Source organism: Parasteatoda tepidariorum, chromosome 5 (genome assembly GCF_982258835.1).
Source record: "Parasteatoda tepidariorum strain Cologne lab strain chromosome 5, Ptep-v5.0, whole genome shotgun sequence".
NCBI classification, from domain to species: Eukaryota; Metazoa; Arthropoda; class Arachnida; order Araneae; family Theridiidae; genus Parasteatoda; species Parasteatoda tepidariorum.
In genome coordinates, this window is record NC_141759.1 from 6,570,125 (window position 1) to 6,581,423 (window position 11,299).

Sequence of the window (11,299 nt, forward strand, 5' to 3'; positions counted from 1 at the left end):
AGATATCCTTTATATGAAATCAGATATTTTGATAGATTCAGATTAAGTTTAAGATGAATAAATATCATTTAGAGTTTAAAACTAGTGACATAGGTCATAAAAGAAAAATTAATTTGCAAATTTTTTCCCTCTTGAAATTATTGCCCATATTTCTTTTTTCACTAGCGATTTTCCGATTAAATTTTCCGAAAATTTTAAAAATATCGATTATTTCACTTGCAAGAAATTATTACTTAATAACATTTACATTTTTGATAACATTTACATTAATGATTTGCGTAATAACATTTTTGAATGCTCCAATTTTTTTTCAAGTAAAAAATATGCCTTTATTAATTTCTATAAAAAAAATTCATAAAAAAGTTTACGTTGTTCTTTTAGCAAGATTGATCTAATAGAGAATATCACTAAAATGAAACAGGTTATGTTTCCTTGCAATAAAAGTTAAATAGAAATAATTCTTCAAAATAGCGTTCCAATAAAACATGGTATTAAAATGTTATCTTATTTTTGTGATTAGTTCATTAATAAAATATTTTTATTTCTACGGAAACACAATTCCTGTAAAAAAAAAATTTACAAAATTAAATCTGTTATATCAAAAAACAAGATCATTTTATAAATTATTGCGTTTAATAAAATATAAATACCGTGTATTTGTAAAGTGATCCTAAAAATAAAAAGGTTATTTTCTTTTTTAATTCTCTACGAAAAGGATTTAATGAGTTACTTTTACTACAATTTACTCATCTCACACGAAAAACACCCGCAGAAGCGTTTATTAGTTTATTTATATATTTTATTCATCATGGCTAGGTCGAGGAGGAGAAAAATTATATCGAATTACGGTTTTAGTCCGTGGGCCAAACTCATTTATCGTTCAAGTTCGTTCCGATACTTTGGGGGCAATTTTTTCTTTTGACAAAACGATTCAGAATGTTTCAGTATTTTTAATTTTATAAAGTTCTCCAAATATTATTTGGTCATAATTTAATAACAATCGATTTTATGACGCACTCTTTTTCTATATGCTTTCGTACTCTCATCCAGTGAAATCGTCGAATTATTTTTTCCTCCGCCAAGCTAACCAATCACGTATTGTCTCCTCACAATCGCTTACAGCAATGTTTGTAAGCAAATCGTTGGTTGCATTGATGATAATTTTCTCGATTTCATTTTAATCCCTTGAATTTTTTTTAAAATTTAAATAAAGGTCTCTTTTTAGAGCCAACTATATATTGATAACGCTTCATTTTCCCGCTTTACTGTTAAATATTTGATTTTCATTCCGAAATTCGAATTGTGCAGGCGGTCGCATTGCAATGCCTCTCTGACCTAATAAAAAATTCGTCTCCGATTTTAAGATACAAAAATATATACTTTGCTTAAAAATGAGAAGGAATTATTTGTCCTATTTTAATTTTAATAATATTTGCTGAGTTACAAATTTAAAGGGGATATTTATATATAGATCCCACCGAAGAAATGAAAGTATTGTAGTTATGTTGATGAAATGTTAAAAAAAAAAAAAAAAATTAAACAATTTTCATTACTTTATGAAGATAAAATATTAGTTCCAAAATATTTAAAAAAATCTACATATTAACGTTAATGATCCATTATTCTTAAAAAAAATATTATTTTTGTTTCACAAACAAAGGTGCTATGGTAAGTATTGTTTCAAAAGATGGTTGTTTTGATGGCTTATTTATCCAATATCTGTGATATTAAACATTTTTGTAGAGTCAAGCGCACATCTTATATTGCTTGCATTTTAATTTTACTTAAATATTACTTCTTTTTAAACTCTGAATGGCGTATAAATTTAAAATTTTTTATTAAGATGTGCTTACTCGGAAAAAAGAAAACAAAACTTTTTATGTTTTTTTTTTTTTTTTGCTCTTACAAAAAAGCTATAAAAAAATACTCCTCTTAAGCTATAAAAAAACTGTTAACTAATCTAAACTAAAAATAAATCATGAAATTTAACGAAATTTATGTATGTTTTCTCTGTAGGGTCAGCAACAAGAAATTTGACAATTTTGTATTTAATCATTGAATATTTTTTTTGAATTGAATTTGAAAACAATAGTGTAGATTCAAAACATGATTTAAACATTTAACTTCAGATATTGGTTTAAAAAATGTGTTTAATCAATTTTCCAACTGGCACTATTTCGAAAAATAGTTAAAGAATGTCTCTACACTTAAATGTAAATAAATTATTGAATATCAAACCATAATGAAATTTCCAAATGTATTAATGTCTGGAATTATATTCTCTTGCTAAATAAAAATATATTCAACAATACCTGTCTAAGGTTTTTTGGAACACTCTGTATTTGTCTTTTGCTACAATTGCAAAAACTATTTGAAATAACACTTGAAAACATTTTTTTTCAATTAAAGCTATGAATTCTACATTCTAAATATATTTTCTCTAAATCAATATTATTATTTTTAAAGTTAATGCTGTACCAAAACATTAAAATTTTAAATAATAAAAAACCAAACTTTGTTAAATTGTTCAAATAAATTATGTATCAAGATAGTTCATTGCGTAAAATATCCGGTTTTTATATAGTAAAGAAAGTTTTAAAGTTTCAGTAAAAGACAGTGTACCAAGCAACAAATTAAAAAAAAAATCAATTCAAATTTATTGAAAATTTTACACAAATGAAATTTTTTATTTTTATGTCAAACTGAATTTCAAAATATTCATTTGTATAAAATGGTTTTTTAGCTTACTAAAATAAGTATCGTTTTAAAAAATAAGGGAGAAAATCAGATTATTTTCTGTAGGGTAGCAGTTCTTAAAAAGTTGATGCAAATTTAAATTTTCACATAGTGGAGGAAAGATATATACATTCCATAGAATTCAAGTTTTAAGTATTTTTACAAAAATAATATAAAAAAAACCTGAAAAATAATCGCAGATGCAGTATTATAACCCTTCATATTACAACTATAACTGTCATAGTCTATGTTTTACCTTTTAATAGTGAATTATCAAATAATCATGATTTAAAATGAAAAAAAAAAAAGATTTTAAGATCTTGAAGTAACTATAATTGTATAAAAATTTTGAAGTACATACTTATAAAAAACTGTTAAGTGTTTTTAGCGTAAAAGAAGCGTGGACGAACGGGAAGCTATCGTAGTATGCAGACAACTGCTTTTGTTCTGATTGGTCCATTCATTTCCAAGTGACGTCAAATTACGCTTCTCTTCGGATATTCTTGGGCAAAATACTGAATTCGTGAAAACAAAATAGTTCCTCATTGTTTTGATAACTTTCAATTAATGGCCAGTCAGATTTTGGAGAACTTTATGAATTTATGTTTCTCAGCCAAGATTGTGTTCTATTTTGGTAGAATAAAATTGCCCCTCAAATGTCGGAACGAAAATTAATTTAGAGCTACTTTTGAGACTTCGGCCCACGGACTATTTAGGTTAATGTAATTTCGTTCTCCTACCATATTTACGCGTTATCATCGCCAATTCCAACTGCTATCGCTAAGTTTCCAATTCACGGTACGGTTTGCTTACACGCCTACCGACGACGCACATTCCGTCATTTCTACAAGGACGACGCACATTCCGTCATTTCTACAAGGCAGGTGTGAGCACGGATCTGAAAAAGTAACATTAAAACATTTATTATTTTCAGAATGTTTTACATCATGAAAATGAACATTAAACCTTATTCCAAGGAACCATAATATATTCACATTAAAACGAAAAGAAGTAACTTCTGCTTATTAGGTTTTTTTGAAGAAAAAAATAGGTAAACTTTTGTTGGGGCCATTTTAAAATTTGTTAGTCGGAAGTTTCTTATTGATATACAGTCGAACTCGTTTATAACGAGCACAAAGGGACCGTAACATGTACTCGTTAAATCCGAGTGCTCGTAATAAACGGGTACTTAAGACAGGCGTGCAACCAGAAGAGGGGGGGGGGCTTGGGTGGTCTAATAATTGAATTTACTTAAAATTTAATTAATACTTACTTACTTTAATTACATTAATTTAATCGCGTTTTTTTTATTTCGCGCACATTTCTTATCATTTTGATAAAAAGATAAGACAGAAAGACTAGAAAGATGAGAAAAAAGATTGCAAGACAGAAAAATATTGCTCGCTAAAACCGGGTCTTGCTCGTTAAAAGCGGCTTCTGTTCCATAGACTTAATATTGATCCAACCAAATATTCTCGTTTCCCTCGGTAAATCCGAGTTCTCGTTAAATCCGAGCTCGTTATAAACGAGTTCGACTGTATTTTCTTTATAGAATAACTTATGAAGGTAGTTTGAATTATACAAACGATCTAGGTAATTTTTTCTCTTTTGTTATTTCACGTTTAAAACCCGAAAAAGCAGTGGGAATTCTCATATTCAGTTCAAACCTTATTGGTTTCTTTAAAACGAGACTGTATATTTACCTCTTTCACAATATCTTCCCTCATATGGGGGACGGCACATACATTGAGCACCATTTCTACCAACAACGCACACTCCGTCATTTCTACAAGGCAGATGTGCGCACTGATCTGAAAAGATAACATTGGAACATTTATTATTTTCAGAATGTTTTACATAATAACTATGGACATTAAACCCTATTCCAAGTAACCACAATATATTTGCGTGTAAGAAGTAAAAAAGCTCAAAAGAGTTGAATCTTGCTCAAAATATTTTTTTAAAAGAAACAAAAATGGGGAAACTCTTTTTGATATTCGATATTTTTTAGCTTTATCTCTTTTTTTTTCAATATTCAATTGGTATATATTTGAAGAACGTCGAGGCAAAGAAATGGTGTGCTTTTTTTACCCATGCATTATCCACCAAAATCAAGACAGGAAGTTATTAAATTACTTCTACCTTTAAATACCATTAACTTTGAAATCATGCTACAGTCATGTTTCAGCATGGTAAAAAGGAGACAATGCCATGGCAAAAAGAGACATGGACAAAGCAGTTTTGGCAAGGGTAAAAAAGACACCATTTCTAAAATATTTAAGCGTGATTTTTCAAACTATGCCAGTAGTTTTGCCATGTAAAAGCATTTATAAAAGAAAGATCATTTATTAAATACAGAAATTTTTCCATATTTTTTCCAACCGCTAACGAACGTAAAACCAGTTAATTGAGTTTTTGAAAATCATGTTTGTTTATAGGGAAAAAATATTTTCTGAACAATTTGAAAATATGTATTTTAATTGTATTTCCCAAACTCTTCGTTTAAGTAAAAAATAAAAAAAACTGCATGCTTTGTTAAAGATTACACTTTTTGAGTAAAAGAGTCATATGAAATTCACCTCTTCAAGCCCGGCTTTTCATATATGTATACATATGTAGATGTATGATATGTAGAGATATGTATGTATATATATGTAGATAGCCAAACTATCTCTGTAACAGTTTATTTATGGGCCGGTTACAGTTTATTTGTGGTTTGATATATTTATTTCAATACATCTTAGTCCAAATTCCATAACTACATTTCAAACTAATATTCAGACGAGTCTGATGTTGAAAATATGTAGTTTCATGAATTCACTTAGAAATCTGTCATTTAATGAACATATAATGCTTACGTTCTAAGATAAAAACATAAAAATTTAATGTTTTATTTGCTTTATTACTTTTAAGTAAGTTGGCTACGACATTTGCATTTTTTTACATGACTCTGTGTACATTGACTGATTCGCATCATGACGAATTTTTAGGAGAAGTCGTATTACGAAGAGAAAAATTAAAGAGGTAAATAGTCTTAATCTTAAATTTAAATGTCTCATCGTTAGGCACGATTCGCTGAAAAACACCGAAATTAAGAACCGAGCGGTTGGGTGAACACATTGATCAGTCTGCGAAGGGACCAAGTAAACGTGGTATCAGTTCATTTTAAATCGGTATTACGTAAAGTGTTCAATTTCATGTGAAGGTCTTCGGGCTATCAAAGCGGGAGAACCATCACCTGGTCAGAGATTTAAAATCTGTGTCTCCGGATAATCCTAGAAAGACCCCAGACAGTCACAAATATCCCACTGAACATCTCCAGTGCTAAGTAAATAAAGTATTATTACTTTATACTCTGATGCAAGTTAAGAAAAAACCATTATCCTTATGAAGAGAGAATGTTTTCATCTGAGTGAACGCTAAAAAAGATGCCAAGCTCCTAGCGCAAACGTATATCAATATCGCTAACTCTCGAAATGACGTTGCCCGGCCTACTGTTTGATAGCTTTCTTATTAAGAATTATAGTAACAGTTAATATAACAATAATCAATTAACATGTAATAGGAAGTAATAAATATTATATCTAAAAATCGTAACAAATATACGAGTTTCTGTTCGCATTTAACGAAACTAATGAAAGAATAATAAATATTGTTTCTTGCAGACGATTTTCTTCCAGAGCGAAACAAAACTAAAAACTGTCTCGCATTTAATTTGTTAAGGTCGAGTCAGATTTAGACGCACCTATTTTAAATGATCCATTGACATCCGATGCTCTTACAACGTCATACAGCTGTTTCTTTTGCTTTCTAAAGAGGAAATGAAAAATTATTCTTAAGACCTTCTATACAATTCGTTGGTTAACCATTAATTTCTTCAGCTTTCACTTATTTTAATTGTTATTGTAGAGAATTATAAATGCCTCAAATTAACGGATTCATAGGCTAACCATTACTGTCACAAGCTCTGACTTTCTAAAGAGGAAATGAAAAAGTGTTGTTAAGATCTTGGAAACAACTCGTGGGTTGACCATTAGTTTCTTCAGCTTTCACTTATTTTAATTGTTATTGTAGAGAATTATAAATGCCTCAAATTAACGGATTCATAGGCTAACCATTACTGTCACAAGCTCTGACTTTCTAAAGAGGAAATGAAAAAGTGTTGTTAAGATCTTGGAAACAACTCGTGGGTTGACCATTAGTTTCTTCAGCTTTCACTTATTTTAATTGTTATTGTAGAGAATTATAAATGCCTCAAATTAACGGATTCATAGGCTAACCATTACTGTCACAAGCTCTGACTTTCTAAAGAGGAAATGAAAAAGTGTTGTTAAGATCTTGGAAACAACTCGTGGGTTGACCATTAGTTTCTTCAGCTTTCACTTATTTTAATTGTTATTGTAGAGAATTATAAATGCCTCAAATTAACGGATTCATAGGCTAACCATTACTGTCACAAGCTCTGACTTTCTAAAGAGGAAATGAAAAAGTGTTGTTAAGATCTTGGAAACAACTCGTGGGTTGACCATTAGTTTCTTCAGCTTTCACCTGTTTTAATTTTAATTATAGAAGGGTCAGAAATGCCTCTAATTAACGGATTCACAGACTAACCATTACTGCCACAAGCTCCCACTTTCTAAAGAGGAAATGAAAAAGTGTTGTTAAGATCTTGGATACAATTCATGGGTTGACCATTAGTTTCTTCAGCTTTCACCTGTTTTAATTTTAATTATAGAAGGGTTAGAAATGCCTCTAATTAACGGGTTCACAGATTAACCATTACTGCCAAAAGCTCCCACTTTCTAAGGAGGAAATGAAAAAGTGTTGTTAAGATCTTGGATACAATTCGTGGGTTGACCATTAGTTTCTTCAGCTTTCACCTGCTTTAATTTTAATTATAGAAGGGTTAGAAATGCCTCCAATTAACGGATTCACAGACCGACCATTACTGCCACAAGGTCACTCTTTCTAAAAAGGATATGAAGAAGTGTTGTTAAGATCTTGGATACAATTTGTGGGTTAACCTTTAGCTCCTCAAGTCGCCATTTATTTAAACATGATTTTAAAAAAATTTATTGTGCTTCATGATCATTATTATGCTATCTATTTATTCATTATAGGTCATACAGTGGCGCTCACGTACTTAAGGACATGTCTTTATGGAAAGTAAAATCCAAAACTTATTGTTCACGCATAAGTTTTTTGAATTGATAATTATGTATTGGAACAAATAACTTATTTTTAATATATTTTCACAATTAAAATCATTTATCTAACTGTTATACTTAACTTATGTAACATTGTAGAAAAAATATGCCTTCTGCATACTTAAGGACAGCAAAATAAATATTTCTTTATCGTTAATAAAATTAATAACAATGTAAAAAATTTAACAAAAAATAAAGATTTGGAGCTAGTATTTAGTCGGTAAGCCTTTGGGGGAAATTACTGCTTCACATCTAAGAGGAATTGAATCTACTAATCTTTGACATCGCTCAGGAGGTATAGCTGCCCAGCCTTCTTCGACACATTTCCATAAATCACCTAAATTTTTTGGTTTTTGCTGTTTCACATATTTCTCCACATGTATCCACAGCATCTCGAAAGGGTTGAGATCTGGTGATTGGGAAGGCCACTGCAAAACCGTAATTTTCCTGCTTGACAAGAAGGCCTTCGCAGTTTTGCTCGTGTGCTTTGGATCATTATCGGCTTGCATGATTGGTTTTCTTGAGCGAAGTTTCCTGTAATCAGGCAGAAAAACAGTCTTGATAATGTCCACATACACATGCTGATCCATGATGCCATCGATTTTGTGAATTGGACCACATCCTGAACGTGTAATGGCAACCCACACCATCACCGAGCCAATCCACCTTTAACAGTTGATTTTGTACACCGTACATTAAATTCTTCACCGACTCGACACCTCACATAACTTTTGCCATCTGAGCCCATTCTGTTGAACTTCGATTCGTCTGTAAATATAACTCGATTCTAGTCAGCCGATGTCCAGTTTCGGTGTCTTTTTGCAAAAGCTAATCGAGCTGCTATATTCTTCTTTGACATCAACGGTTTTTTCCTACATACGCGACCCATAAGCCGAAACTCATTTAAAAGCCGTTTGATGGTATTATTGCTTACGTGCTTGCCTGTTAATTCAGCGAATTCTTTTCTGATGTCCGGGGCAGTTTTGTGACGATCAGCTTCAGAAATTCGATGAATAATTCGATCTTCTGGTTCGGTAATTCTGCGAGGACGTGGTTTTCGGGATGCTTTTTCAATACTTTTGGTCACTTGAATAGATTTCAATACTTGGAAAACTGCTGTTTTTGATAATTTTAAACGCCTACCAATTTCTTTAAAGCGTGAACCTTCTTTTCTCAAAGTATCTATTCGACATCTCTGTTCATTGCTAACATTTTTACCTTTACTCATAATAATGTTGAATTTTGTACTAAAAAATTTAGAAAAATATTAATATAATGTTTTAAAACATCAAACAAAGATAATGTAGTAAATTACACTTACATTGATCGATAAATTGATTGTAATCATTCAGTAACTCATGATTAGACAAACTGTCCTTAAGTATAAGAAATTTAACAAAATATATTTTTTAAATAAACTTTTATGAAACACTTGTGAACACGAATGAATTATTTGAGGATTGAAGTTCAACTAAGGTAGAATTCGTCATTATAGTAGATATCCTGATCAAAACATAATATAATGATCCAATATAATGACGCATTTATTTTGAAAACACGGTCCTTAAGTACGTGAGCGCCACTGTACATTTTGAAGAAAATAAGCAGTTTATCTTTTGATATCAATATTAGTTCATATAAAAATATAACAGGACCTAGATTATACTCACTGGCATTATCTGAAGGGTACTCAATTCCGTATGAAGAAGAAACAACAAGCAAACAAATTAAAAATTCAAGCAACATATTAAGTAAGTAATAGATACCCAATGTCATGTACTTCATGAAGAGGAATTTTTTTTATTTTTATATTTGAATTTGTTTCATCCCCATCACGTTCTAAACATCTGTTCTTAGATTTTTTTTCATTCATGCATTTTTCTAGAAGGTGTGTGCACTGTATCTGTTACCAGGAAAACAAATAATAGCTTATTATCTTGAATTTGAACAGATTTTTTATGGATGTTTGAGGCTTTACATTTTTATCACGACACGAAACACAGTAACACGAAAAAATCTGTTTCCTTATCATCAAAGCGCGTGTAGTTTTCGTGTATTTTGTATTTAAACCCAAAAAATTGATTTAAATACTCAACATTTGAGATTTTAAAGAAATAGTTTTGTTAATTTATCAACAAAATATTTGTAATTAATTCGGTTTTAAAGCATGTTTGTTTCTTTCCAATCAGTGCTCTTTACGTAGAGCTGCAAAAGTTGAGGCAAATTATCACAATGAAAACGAAACAGTTATGAGGCTCCGCCAATGATTCCTGTCACTGTTTTTCGAAGCTCTGTTGCCAAGGAAAATAAAAAACCATAGTTTAAGTGCCTTATATAATAATATATATAATATCTTGCCGTGAAGAAGAATTATCTTGGCTTTAGAATGTAGAAATAACTGAAATATTTTTAAAGTTATTAAACATTTTTAAAGATCGCCATATTGGCGACATTTTCCCACCTACATAAAAATTACCAAAATCACTGCCTCATTCTCAATTTTTGGAAAATTTTATGAGCCCAGATAATGCATCATTGGCGCAAGTTTTTAAATATTGAATATTAGATCACAAATGCTTTTAATTTTTAAAAAACTCTGTTTTTTCTCCATATTGATGTTTTGGGCCGTTTTTAAAATAAGCGTGGACAGCGCATTCTTTAGATAAGCTAAGCATTATCTAACAGTCAAGAGTAACAATTGCAAACTCCTAGCGGTTATGAAAATAGCATATTGTTCACAAAAAGGTATCATTTCATATAAAGAAGGATGCGATAAATATCTTTACATGTCGAATCCTAAATCGACGATTTTGACAATCAGTTCTGAGTTGTCATCTAGTTATTATCTTCATCTAATCTTCCAATCAACGAATTCATTGCGAAACTTCAAATTGGAACAAAATCCGCGTTTGTATAAATTGAGCTCAGTAATTTTTACTTTTACCGAAATTTATAAGATTTTGCGATTTATTATTCTTGGTAAGTTTCCTTAATCTGGGTGCTTTTATTATTTCTATTACTTTTTTTTAAAAAAAAATAATAAGTATTAAGTAATTTCTCTGTTTTTATAAAATTCTTCTTTTCTTTTAAACTGACTCGACCTTTTTTTTTGTAAAAATAATATATTCACATTTTCAAATTTCAATTCCTCGGGAGCTATTTAGACAAATTTCTATCAAAAAGTGCATTTCGCAATGTAAAATTACATTTTATTAAATGATGTACAAAATTGTACCTTACAAATCAAAATTTTTCGACTGTTATTAAATAAAATTATAATAAATAATGAACATTTATTAAAAACTATTTTTTGAATCAAATTATCTCTGAAAAAATCACTTTTCTAATTGTATGCA

The 11,299-nt window shown here is 30.1% G+C and overlaps 1 protein-coding gene across 1 annotated transcript in view; it reads right to left on the reverse strand.

Moving 5' to 3' along the window:
- The window catches only part of LOC110283186 (uncharacterized), a 32,752-nt gene extending 22,820 nt beyond the window's left edge, over positions 1 to 9,932 (reverse strand). The window contains exons 1-2 of the mRNA XM_087163280.1: positions 9,614 to 9,932; positions 4,440 to 4,547 (exon numbers count right to left, since the gene is read on the reverse strand). Of these exons, the coding sequence (XP_087019406.1) occupies positions 4,440 to 4,547; positions 9,614 to 9,728 (223 nt within the window). The 5' untranslated portion in view covers positions 9,729 to 9,932. The remainder of the gene's footprint in view (positions 1 to 4,439; positions 4,548 to 9,613) is intronic.
- Positions 9,933 to 11,299: the final 1,367 nt, after the last annotated feature.